This window comes from Leptodactylus fuscus, chromosome 3 (assembly GCF_031893055.1).
Source record: "Leptodactylus fuscus isolate aLepFus1 chromosome 3, aLepFus1.hap2, whole genome shotgun sequence".
In the NCBI taxonomy this organism is placed as follows: Eukaryota; Metazoa; Chordata; class Amphibia; order Anura; family Leptodactylidae; genus Leptodactylus; species Leptodactylus fuscus.
Window position 1 is genome coordinate 12,627,886 of NC_134267.1, and position 12,593 is coordinate 12,640,478.

The 12,593-nt window shown below is 44.4% G+C and overlaps 1 protein-coding gene across 6 annotated transcripts in view; it reads right to left on the reverse strand.

Annotated features, from left to right (window-relative positions):
* Positions 1-5,707: 5,707 nt before the first annotated feature.
* Positions 5,708-12,593, reverse strand: part of EML4 (EMAP like 4) — a 115,302-nt gene continuing 108,416 nt past the window's right edge. For all 6 annotated transcript variants that reach the window (XM_075267063.1, XM_075267062.1, XM_075267059.1 and 3 more), the window contains 5 exons: positions 11,057-11,154; positions 9,837-9,924; positions 8,506-8,604; positions 7,675-7,805; positions 5,708-6,530 (listed from right to left, as the gene is read on the reverse strand). In XM_075267063.1, coding sequence (XP_075123164.1) covers positions 6,069-6,530; positions 7,675-7,805; positions 8,506-8,604; positions 9,837-9,924; positions 11,057-11,154 — 878 coding nt within the window. In that variant the 3' untranslated portion in view covers positions 5,708-6,068. The remainder of the gene's footprint in view (positions 6,531-7,674; positions 7,806-8,505; positions 8,605-9,836; positions 9,925-11,056; positions 11,155-12,593) is intronic.

A 12,593-nucleotide genomic window follows, 5' to 3' on the forward strand; every position in this document is an offset into this window, starting at 1 on the left:
CATTCAGACATAAGGAGATGTGGGCGCCCGTCCAGACCAGTACAAGCACCCCGCTTACTGGAAGTTGCTTCATTTATTTGTAGCGGAGCCCGCTGTATAATTCGCCACATCTGATTCTCATTTCCATTACTTTTATGAAATACGAGGACATCTGCTCCGGGAGATGACAGGCTATGGATGATAGATGACTCATCTATGGACACAGTAGCAGAAAGGCCTCTCAGAACACATTTCCTTCTTTCATCTCACATTTTAGCAGAGAATTAAAGGGAAGGATTGAAATTCAAGAGGTTTTTTTAATATATTTTTGGAAAAACAGCGCCACTCTAGTTTACTGGCTGTGCTTGGTATTGCAGCTTAGCTCCATTCATCCAAACATATTAATGAAAAGATACAAAGATTCCAGACGTAGCCAATGTTTGATATTTTGTAGGATCTTTAAAGGAATGATGTCATTAAGGACATAGGATAAGGCGAGGGTCACATCTGTGCTGGAGTCTCTGTAGATTCCACCTAGAATCATTGGACCCCATTATAGTCTATGGAGTCCAAGGGTAACCATTTAAGTGGACAGGTTTGCGGTCTTTCAGATCCCAATGTAAGGCCAAACATTAGTATGAACCGAGCGTAAGTGTCAGATTGCTGGGGGTCCGACTGCCAGGACAAGGGTTCTGGTGACCGTAACCTATCTATCTGCAGGACTGGGGTGATATGCTTCTTCTGGTGACAGTAACCTATCTATCTGCAGGGCTGGGGTGATATGCTGGCTCTGGTGACAGTAACCTATCTATCTGCAGGGCTGGGGTGATATGCTGGTTCTGGTGACAGTAACCTGTCTATCTGCAGGGCTGGGGTGATATGCTGGTTCTGGTGACACTAACCTATCTATCTGCAGGGCTGGGGTGATATGCTGGTTCTGGTGACAGTAACCTATCTATCTGCAGGACTGGGGTGATATACTGGTTCTGGTGACAGTAACCTATCTATCTGCAGGGCTGGGGTGATACACTGGGTTCTGGTGACAGTAACCTATCTATCTGCAGGGCTGGGGTGATATGCTGGTTCTGGTGACAGTAACCTATCTATCTGCAGGACTGGGGTGATATACTGGTTCTGGTGACAGTAACCTATCTATCTGCAGGGCTGGGGTGATACACTGGGTTCTGGTGACAGTAACCTATCTATCTGCAGGGCTGGGGTGATATGCTGGTTCTGGTGACAGTAACCTATCTATCTGCAGGGCTGGGGTGATATGCTGGTTCTGGTGACAGTAACCTATCTATCTGCAGGACTGGGGTGATATGCTGGGTCTGGTGACAGTAACCTATCTATCTGCAGGGCTGGGGTGATACACTGGGTTCTGGTGACAGTAACCTATCTATCTGCAGGGCTGGGGTGATACACTGGGTTCTGGTGACAGTAACCTATCTATCTGCAGGGCTGGGGTGATACACTGGGTTCTGGTGACAGTAACCTATCTATCTGCAGGACTGGGGTGATATGCTTCTTCTGGTGACAGTAACCTATCTATCTGCAGGGCTGGGGTGATATGCTGGCTCTGGTGACAGTAACCTATCTATCTGCAGGGCTGGGGTGATATGCTGGTTCTGGTGACAGTAACCTATCTATCTGCAGGGCTGGGGTGATATGCTGGTTCTGGTGACAGTAACCTATCTATCTGCAGGACTGGGGTGATATGCTGGTTCTGGTGACACTAACCTATCTATCTGCAGGGCTGGGGTGATATGCTGGTTCTGGTGACAGTAACCTATCTATCTGCAGGGCTGGGGTGATATGCTGGTTCTGGTGACACTAACCTATCTATCTGCAGGGCTGGGGTGATATGCTGGTTCTGGTGACAGTAACCTATCTATCTGCAGGACTGGGGTGATATACTGGTTCTGGTGACAGTAACCTATCTATCTGCAGGGCTGGGGTGATACACTGGGTTCTGGTGACAGTAACCTATCTATCTGCAGGGCTGGGGTGATATGCTGGTTCTGGTGATAGTAACCTATCTATCTGCAGGACTGGGGTGATATGCTGGTTCTGGTGACAGTAACCTATCTATCTGCAGGACTGGGGTGATATACTGGTTCTGGTGACAGTAACCTATCTATCTGCAGGGCTGGGGTGATACACTGGGTTCTGGTGACAGTAACCTATCTATCTGCAGGGCTGAGGTGATATGCTGGTTCTGGTGACAGTAACCTATCTATCTGCAGGGCTGGGGTGATATGCTGGTTCTGGTGACAGTAACCTATCTATCTGCAGGGCTGGGGGTGATATGCTGGTTCTGGTGACAGTAACCTATCTATCTGCAGGGCTGGGGTGATACACTGGGTTCTGGTGACAGTAACCTATCTATCTGCAGGGCTGTGTTCTTGTGACAGGTTCCCTTTAATTCCAGCTCTATGGACATCCAGGAGAATATAAGGAAGATTTTTGAGTAACCATGGAAACAATTCTCTTCTTGCAAACTATAACAATATACTTTGCAGGTATTACACCGCTTTGTACAGCACATGATGTAACTTATGGTGACAACACTGGAGATGTATATAGCGCTCTGTAACAATGAGGGAATGTATAGAAGACGAGCTCTGTCTAATATCATGGAGACAAGTAGCGGATTGTCTGGGGGGACGGAACCTGTCAGAATAAGAATGTCTTATACAATGTCTTACACATCTCAGACACCTCGTAGGGTAAGGACATATATTCAGATGTAGCCAATATCAGGTGTGGGTCATAAACAGCAGGGCTTATCCTCCGGATAGGGCATAAATATAGGGGCAATAAGAGGCTGAGACTTGGCTCCCCAGATCGATCAGCACCAGTATAGGCAGTGGGCCGCTATACAGTGGACAGAGCTTTCCACTTCCGCTCCCGTATTGTGCACTGGATGGGCACCAGAAGCAGCTCCAGACAGCTGATCGGTCTGCGGGCTGGGAGTCGAACAAGGTGGTGGAGAGAAGATGATTTGGGTTGGTTTTGTATCCACAGGACCTGTTGACCTTGCAGCCATTGAGCAGACCATGAACTACCCTGTTAGTAGAAGCAGTCACCTGAGCGCTATAGCCTTCTGGCTCTCAGTAGTCTAAGGACTCCGACAAAATCTTGAGTCCACATGCCACTGACTCAGTTCTACAAATCGAGCTGGTCCATAGTAGAGGGTCACAGCACATAGCTGAAGGCATCTGCCCCTTCTTTATATCACAGTTACAATTGGGACCAGCAGCATGTAGTACTACAAACCACCAGCAGTGGCCACTACAAAGCAACAGCGACTATAAGGTCCCCAAAGTACCAGCAGGTCACTATTTGGTCATGTTTTCAGCAATCTTCTGGGCCGGCTTCATGACACATATCGACCTTAGCAGAGATACCAATCTTAGGCTAAGGCCCCATATTGCAGAAACCCAGCTTTTTTTGCGGTTTTTGAGCCAAAGCCAAGAATGGCTATATAAGGAATGGGAAATATATAGGAAGTTCTTAGACTTCTCCCTTCCACTCCTGGATTTGGCTCAAAAGACCACAGCAAAGGTCCTCAGCCTTAAAGAGGACCTTTCACCACCTCCAACGAGTCCAGCTCTTTGCATAATGTATTAGGTGCTGCCCCAACGATTCCGGATTTTTTTTCTCTAGCCCCCACCATTCCTGAGCAATCAGTTCTGTTATAGTTTTGGTGTCTGATAAACTATTTAGGCTCTGTACTGTGTGGAAGGCGGGGACAGGTTGGAGAAGGAAAGGGGTGTAACTCTCAGCTGTCACCGGCTGCCTCTGATTGGAGCTCTGAATCACGCCCCCTGCCTGACACCGCCCCTCCTTACAGAGCTTAAATAGCACATCATGTAACAAAACTAACTGCACTTGTTGTTCGGGAATGGTGGGGACTAGAGAGAAAATTCCAACTGTGCTGGAATCAGAGGAGCAGCGACTATTAGCAGATGTTAAGAACATGAATTGCTTATAAAACCAAAACCAAGTACCAAAAATAAAAAATTTTGCCTTTTTTTTAATGACCCCTTTTAACCCCTTGTAGAAATTAAAATCTATAAAAACACGTGCACATATATAGTATGATTTTATTTTGCTCTTAAATGTCAAAAAAAAAAAAAATTACTGTCATGAGACAGGAATGCATGAGATAGAAATGGCTCAAACATCTTCACATGAAAACACTCCGATTCAGATTTCATTCACAATTTTTTTTGAACCTGAAACATCTACAGTTACATCATTAAAACGCTTTTCCATCCATAAATCACATATTTATTATTATTATTTTTTTTTAATAAACCATAGCTGCCATTACATACACGGCGAGGCTTTTCGGGCAGAGTTGTCATTTCCTAAGCCTCCATTTTTATTCTATTATTTTTTTGTAGTAACAGCAACTTTTATTTCTATCCCCCTCCCCCCCCCTCCAAACAATTGCGTATTTACCAGAACATACATTTGTCGTTTTTGAATTTTTTTAAATTTTTTTTTTTAATTAAAATTTTTTAACTAGATCTAAAAAAAAAAATTGGAGTAGGCACCACATAATAAATACGCATTCTTGTTTGGAATGAGAATTTTTTTTATTTTTATTTTTAATTTCCTCGATTGAGGAATTTTTTTAAATTTTTTTTTTTTTTTATTTTCAAGGACCACTGTAAACAAGAGAACACGTCCGCGTAAATCTTTAGATAAATGTATGCGTAGAGACCTCCCGTAGGCACATACATAGACGAGGATAGACAAATAGAATCGAGAGACACATACAGAAACATTTCGCCATATAATTCTACTGTAGATAGGTTTTTTTGTATGTGACGTCCTTTGGGCGGCCCCTGTTATCTTCCAAATGACCCCAATCTGTAAGTAATTCTCCTGAGAAGATACCGGAAGGGAATGACATATTAGATGCACTTTGGAATGGCGCAATGATGTAAACCCTTGCACACTTAAGACTTGTGCATATTAAGAAAAAAAAAAAATCTAAAATATGAACAAAAAAGTTACATAAAAGAGTCTTATGTTTTTTAAAATATTCACAAAAATGCATTTTTTTTTTTTTTTTTTACATTTGGCTGTATGAGAAATGCATTCATTGGTTGAAAAAAAAAAAAAAACTACTCTAAACTAATCAGAACACTAAATTTTCATTACAATTCTAAAAAAAAAAAAAAAAAATTAGAAATACCAAGCACCATTATCAGTGACCGTGAATTTTTTTTTTTTTTTTTTAATGAATCGGTGATTAAATTAAAATTGTACTGTAATTTTTTTTACCCCCAAAATGCAATTATTATTTTTTTATCTGTTCACATTTGTGAAAAGACATGCAATAGGTAAATTGGGATTTAAAAAAAAAAAAAAAAGTACAAAAAAAAAAAAATTTAAAAAATAAAATAAAAAAATTGCTTGGTCTGAATAAAGCTAGATCTTATTAAATACGCTGCTAAATAGAGTTGTTAGGCAATAAAATAGAGTCCCTTATAAAAAGGTAGGTAGCAGCACTTAGGGCAAACGTTCTCGAAAATGGTATGAAAATTGCATAATGTTGACCAAAGTCGCTCCGAAAAGTCGAGCGCAGGTTCTGATTTTATTTATACCTGAAAAATAATCCGCAGTGGATCGCCCCTTTGGCCTTAGATGCACCTAGTATAATGCTTCTGTATCATTTGTATATACGGTAGGTCTTCTGTCAAGCATCATGTTTGCTTTTTCAATATTTTTAAACTTTATTGACCCAGTTTGACCCTAACGAAAAAAAAAAAAAAAACCAAAACTAAAAAAAAATCAAAACTATGTACAACAAACCACTTGGTGACATCGGTTCTTGAGTCTATCATCTACCATGATGTATTTTTTTTTATTTTTCTTGTCCATCTTCCAGCTTTGGCTTGTTCTGGAGCTTGTGTACGGTTTTTCCCGGCGCCGACATCACACAAGTACGGTGTCATATTCCAGCCAAAATATTCTCCTGCTAGTTAAACCCTCTTCCCATAACGAAAGCTCACACACCAGGTACAAAAACAAAGAAAAGAAACAGAAACCAACTCTTCAACGTGACGCTGTTAAGACACTGGTGAATCTTCTCCTTGGGTTTCGGCTAGGGTAGAGGAATCGGTCGACTCCTCGTTTATTTCACTAGAGGCTGCTTGACCATTTTCCTCCAAGGGTTCTTGGCTGCTCGCTTCGCTTTGTACCTCGTTCTGGTACGCCGCCTCTAGCGTGCTTTCTTCTCCGGCGTCTTCTAGGGGTACAGGAGACTCTACAGGGGCCGGGACTTCCTCATTGGCGGGTTGTGGCTTGGAGGTAGGGGTCATTTCCGGCACAACCTTCTCGGTTACAGTGGGTGTGTTGGCGGCACTTGTTTCAACTACGCTGTCATTTTGAGAGAGTGACACCTTTTCTATTAGTCTCCATTGCATGATGCTCATGTCCTTGCCTCCTGTTGAAACCAGGTGGCCATCGCTGTGGGTAAAGCTGACGTTGGTTACGTGACTGCTATGAGCGCTGTACTTGTGACTTGGAGCCTGTTAAAAAAGACAAAAAAACATCAGGAGTTACCATTTGGTGTAATATTACCTATTAAGACTCGAGCTATATGGCGGCTTGGGAGATTGTCAGGTCACTCTCGACTACTTTATTGTTACTGTAAGGAGTCAAACTGCGACCAAGGGTGACGTGACCGTAACTTGTAGTCCAAAAAGTCCAAACAGTGTGTGATCAAGTTGCAAGAAGTTGTAATCGCAGCACCCCGGGAGTCACCAGACAACTATATTCAGTAGTATTAGTGAAGGAGTCACAGAGGAACCCGGCAATCTATGGTCGTGCACCATGTAGTCTCAGGCTAAGTCCACACGACGGATTGTGGTGCGGAATTTGAGGTGGGATGCCAAAAAACGGCTAGCCGCGATTGCAATATATACAATGCACTAGCATTCAGTTGCAGAATTCCGCTCCGGATTAAGCCCAAATGAATGGACCTAGTCCGGAGGGAGTGACGCGCCGCGGAAGATAGGGCATGTTGCTTCTTTTTTGCATGCGCGGAACAAACCCGCTGGCAGAAAAATGAATTCAATGGGAGGCGGTATTTTAATCTGGAATTTGACACTGAATCCGCGCCAAATTCTGGACCAAAATCTGGCATGTGAACTTAGCCTTAGCGTACATACCCACCCTGACAGTCCAGTGTCACTGGTTGTGCGACTATGCACACATGATAGCTCCAGCCACACCCTGGCCTTAGCCGTTACATGCAGACCATGCTAGGTCACGTGTAAGTAGCCACGATAAGTAACAAGGACCGGCCGAACCTCTGGAGCTTATTATCTATCAATCTCTGCAGATCTAACCAGTGGACGTCCAGCTGTTATAGAACTACAATTCTCATGATGCTGGGAGTTGTAGTCCTGCAGCTGCTGGAGAGCCACACGTTGCAGATCACAAGGTTTGCATGAGCTCAAAGTGCCAAACTAGGGGAGCAAGAAAGGAGCCCTGGAATAATTTCTATTAATGCTTTACCCCTCTTCCTCCAGTAGTTTGGAACATTTGGTTGGGTCCAATAGTCCAAGATATTGATGGCTTACCCTAACTATAACTGTGTAACCAGACATCCCCTTTAATGACTTTTAGCTATACAGATATCTGTGTGGTGACGGATGTGACGCTCATTACCTTTGGTTTGGAGCACGGGTACTGAAATAGATGGACCTTACAGAAGTCATCAGCCAGAGCAATAACCTTTCTGTTGTGAGATCGGACTAAGGCATTAATGTCGGTGCCGTCGGATCCTTCAGGCCACACACCTAACGGGGGAAGGAAGAGAGATCATTACATGGAAGGAATTGTAAAAAAAATCCTGTAGTGGACGTGAAATCCAGACACAGCTAATGGAACATTGTCATAAAGGATTAAAAGGGATTGTCCAGGCTATATAATGGATGACCTATCAGTATGTCTTTGTAGAATGGGAGGAAATCCACGCAAACCCGGGGAGAATATACAAACTCCTTGCAGGATTCGAACCCAGGTCTACAGTGCTGCAAGTCTGCAGTGCTAACTACTGAGCCACTTAAAGGGGTTTTACGGGACTAAGATAACACTGATCTATTACTAGTCCTGAAAAACCCCTTTAAGGAGTGCAATCCTCTTAATAAATCGCTCTAGACCAGTATTAGCAAATGTGGAACATAAAGTGTAACCCAGTATAGACAAGAAATAAAGTCTAATTGGTAGGAATCAGAGACCGTGACCATGAACTGACTAGAACAAGGGCGCCCCCTGCAGTCTATCAGGATGCGAATAGACTGTACACAAATCAATCGAGTCTCCCAGCCGGTGCTGACAGGGTTAAAAAGGGGAAAGGTCTTCATATTGGCCATGGATGAGGTTTAAAGACCTTCTCCTGTTCCCTAAACTAGGGCTTACACTCCGCTGCAGAGTTATGGTAAAATGAGAGACCTCGGCACAAGGAACGTTATAACCGATCTATAAATGGCTACTGACCAAACACGTGAAATCCGAGCACACAAGTGTACGTTGCCCAGTCAATGTCTTTGCAGTCTGAACGATTCCGGATCAATTTACAACCACTTGGAATGTCCCCTGGAGACAAAAACAGTGAGAAAGACAGAAAAATCTGTTATTACATGTAGTGGAGACGGCAAAGGGAACAGACAGACGGTCTTACGGGAAAGCTTCTTAAGGACTTGACGTCTTTAAGATAATGAGATGTGAATCTACAATATTACAAGGTTGCAATGTGAAGTCTTGATTTTGTATTTCTGGCATCCAATGTATTTGCCTATTGATTCCCCTTCATGTTTTTGTAAAGAGGCAATGTTTCAAGAATCGCGTGTCTGGATTTGGTGGATTCTAAAGACAAAGGAGTCCCAGCCAAACCTATAATGTGTATGGGGGTCTCCCGACCCTTCCAAAATACACAGTCCTCTACTGCGGATCCTTTAGTTCTAGAAGTCACTGCCAGTGAGTGCCATATACTCTTCTATATAACCCTAGACAGCTAATAATAGCCATATATTGCCTGTGTGGGGTTTACCTGACTCCAGGTACTTTCAGTATAATTTGGGGGTAGCGGTATATAGACGACGTACATTTTATTGTTATGAATTTAAAGGGATTCTACCATTGAAATGAACTTTTTTGGCGATCACACGTCGGAATAGCCTTTAGAAAGGCTATTCGTCTCTTACCTTTAGATGTGATCTCTGCTGCGCCGTTCCTTAGATATCCCGGTTTTTACCGGTATGCAAATTAGTTTTCTCGCAGCGATGGGGGCGGGTCCCACTGCTGCTCGAAAACACGCTCCAGCGACACCTCTATCTTCGGCGGGATCCTCCCCTTCTTTTGTCGTCTATCTTTGCGACACCTCCGACGCCTGTGCAGTTGGCTCTGCCAGTGAGACACTAGCAGAGCCGAGTGCGCATCCCGGCCGGCGGCCATTTTTGGGAGGCCGCTCTTGCTTTTGTACAATACAGGAGCGGCCTCCCAAAAATGGCCGCCGGCCGCCATGCGCACTCTGCTCTGCTAGTGTCTCACTGGCAGAGCCAACTGCACAGGCCCGCCCCCATCGCTGCAAGAGAACTAATTTGCATACCGGTAAAAACCAGGATTTCCCTTCCTTCCTTCTTTTTTTAAAAACAAAACAAAACAAAACAAAAAAACGGGATTTCTAAGGAATGGCGCGGCGCAGCCCACGTCTAAAGGTAAGAGACGAATAGCCTTTCTAAAGGCTATTCCGAAGTGTGATTGCCGAAAAAATTAATTTCAATGGTAGAATCCCTTTAATGCACGTTTTCCCCTATCTAGATACTTACAGTATAATATTTCATAGTCTCCTGAGTTTGACATTATGTATTTGTTATCTGGGGACCAGTCGAGGTGTGTAATGTAACTGGAATGTCCCTGGAATAAAACAGAAATATTGTCAGGTATTACACGGGAACTGCAACAGATAAAGGAGCCGCGCTGGTGGAATGGTTATCCCGGGAGAAACATTGGTTTGTTAGTTTGATCACGTCCCCTGGGATAGGAGGGAACCCTACGGTATAAGAATAGCAGTTTTGGTACGGATGTGTTTGGTCTAAACGAAACATCAAGTAGAAACTCACAAATATTGTAATAACCAACACAAAATGACGCTGGTTATCCGGGTTGACGTTCGGTTTTGGTTATTTTTCGATTAATTTCACAGCTCTAGTTATACCGTTAATATTATTAATCACCCTCTATAGACTGACGATTGATGGAGGGTCCGACCACTGGGATGTTCACCGATCCCAACATCAGAGCTACAAGTAGTCCTCGACTTACGACGTTGATCCATTCTTACGCGGCATCGTAAACCGAATTTCGACGGAAGTCGGAAACATACCATATGACGCCGCGTATGAACGGATCAACGTGATTTAGTGTGCAGCGGCTCGGAATCGAGGAGGACTGTACCATATTCAGTACATGCACACTAAATCATGTACTGCACAGGGAGAGCTGGCCGCTTGCTGTTACGAGGGAGCTGACTTTTTCTCATAGGAATGCATTGGCCAGCGTTGATTGCCCAGTGTACAGCATTCGGCCAATCAACGCTGGCCAGGAGGCGGAGTCTAATATCAGACCACAATGGAGACTGCTGTGGTCCGATCTTAGGCTCCGCCTCCTCACAGACGAGCCTCCGGCAGAAACAGTGTTGATTGGCCGAATGCTGTACACTTGCCAATCAACGCTGGTCAAATCATTCCTATGAGAAAAAGTAAGCTCCCTTGTAACAGCAAGCTGCCATCTCTCTCCCGACTAGCCTGCTGCAGAACCAGCGTTGATTTGCCGCAGGCTCGTCCTTGCTAGTCGAGTGTGCTGGCAGCTTTCTGTTATGAGGGAGCTTTACTTTTAGCTCATCTCTAGTCGTAACCACGAAACGTCGTAACCCGAGGAAACTTTGCACCGTTCCCATCATTAGGATCGCTCTCGGGATTAGTGGGATCTCCACCGATCAGTCCTATAACAACCCCTCAAGTACATATTATCCATCGGTTTTACTCACAGTGCACTTTCCGTATCTGCTGTATTTCCTTCCGTTCTCTGAGACATTGTAGAGGTAAATGAAGTTATCGTGTGAACCTACGGCAAGCAGGGCTCCGTCTGGAGGAGAAAAATATGTAAAAAAAAAAAAAAGCAATAAAAAAAATGTGTTTCCTGTAAAGAACAGGGTCACCTTTGATATATGCATCTATATATATTGTATCAATAATTGTATCATCATTAATAATTAGAGATGAACAGTGAAATGGAAGTTCGATTCGAGTAGCCCCTCAATAATACTCGACTGTTTGATCGAATATCGAACCCCATTATAGTCTATGGGGAAAAAATACTTGTTAAGGGGGAAACCAATATTCGACTTAGGAGAGTCACCAAGTCCACTATGACACCCCAGGAAATGATGCCAACACCCTGGAATGCAACTGGGACAGCAGGGGAAGCATGTCTGGGGGCATCTAACAAGCCCAAGTCGCTGTATTACGTCAGGATCCCTGGCAGCTTGAGATATGCGGGAGCAGACTTTTTCCCATAGGAATGCATTGACCAGCGTTGATTGGCTGAATGCTGTACATCTGTATGTCATTCGGCCAATCAACGCTGGTTCTGCCGGAGGCTCGTCTGTGAGGAGGCGGAGTTTAAGATCGAACTAGAATGAAGACTGCTGTGGACCGATCTTAGACTCCGCCTCCTCTAGCAGAACCAGCGTTGATTGGCCGAATGCTGTACTCTGTATGGCATTTGGCCAATCAACGCATTCCTATGCTGAGATGTAGCATTGCTGAGTGTGCGCTCAGCTCGGCTGCATCTCCGGTGTAGCCAAGCTGAGCGCAGCCAGCACTGCTACATCTCGGCATAGGAATGCATTGACCAGCGTTGACTGGCCGAATGCCATACAGAGTACAGCATTCGGCCAATCAACGCTGGTTCTGCCGGAGGAGGCGGAGTCTAAGATCGGTCCACAGCAGTCTCCATTCTGGTCCGATCTTAGACTCCGCCTCCGCACAGACGAGCCTCCGGCAGAACCAGCGTTGATTGACCGAATGCTGTAGTCTGTATGGCATTCGGCCAATCAACGCTGGTCAATGCATTCCTATGGGAAAAAGTCAGCTCCTGCATATCACAAGCTGACAGGGATCCCGACCAGATAGAGCCTCAAAGAGCTGTGTGAGTGACATTCCCACCTAAATAAAGGTAATCCCTAGCTAACCTGCCTGTACATCTGTCCCGTCTCACAGTCACATAGTTCACAGTCTCATATGACCCGGATCTGAAATCGACCATTCGTATAAAGTGGAGGTCACCTGATTTAGCCAGCTAATTACTTTTTCCCGATTTTTTTTTCAATGCCTCCGTTGTTGTAGTTCCTGTCTCACCTCCCCTGTGCAGTTATTGGTGCAAAAAAAAAACACCAGGGAAGGTGGGAGGGGAATCCAACTTTTAGCGAGTTTGCCACCTGGTGTTCGACTGGAATCAAACATCTCGAACAGCCTGATAGCCGATCGAACATGTACTCGATCGAACGCTGTTTGCTCATCTCT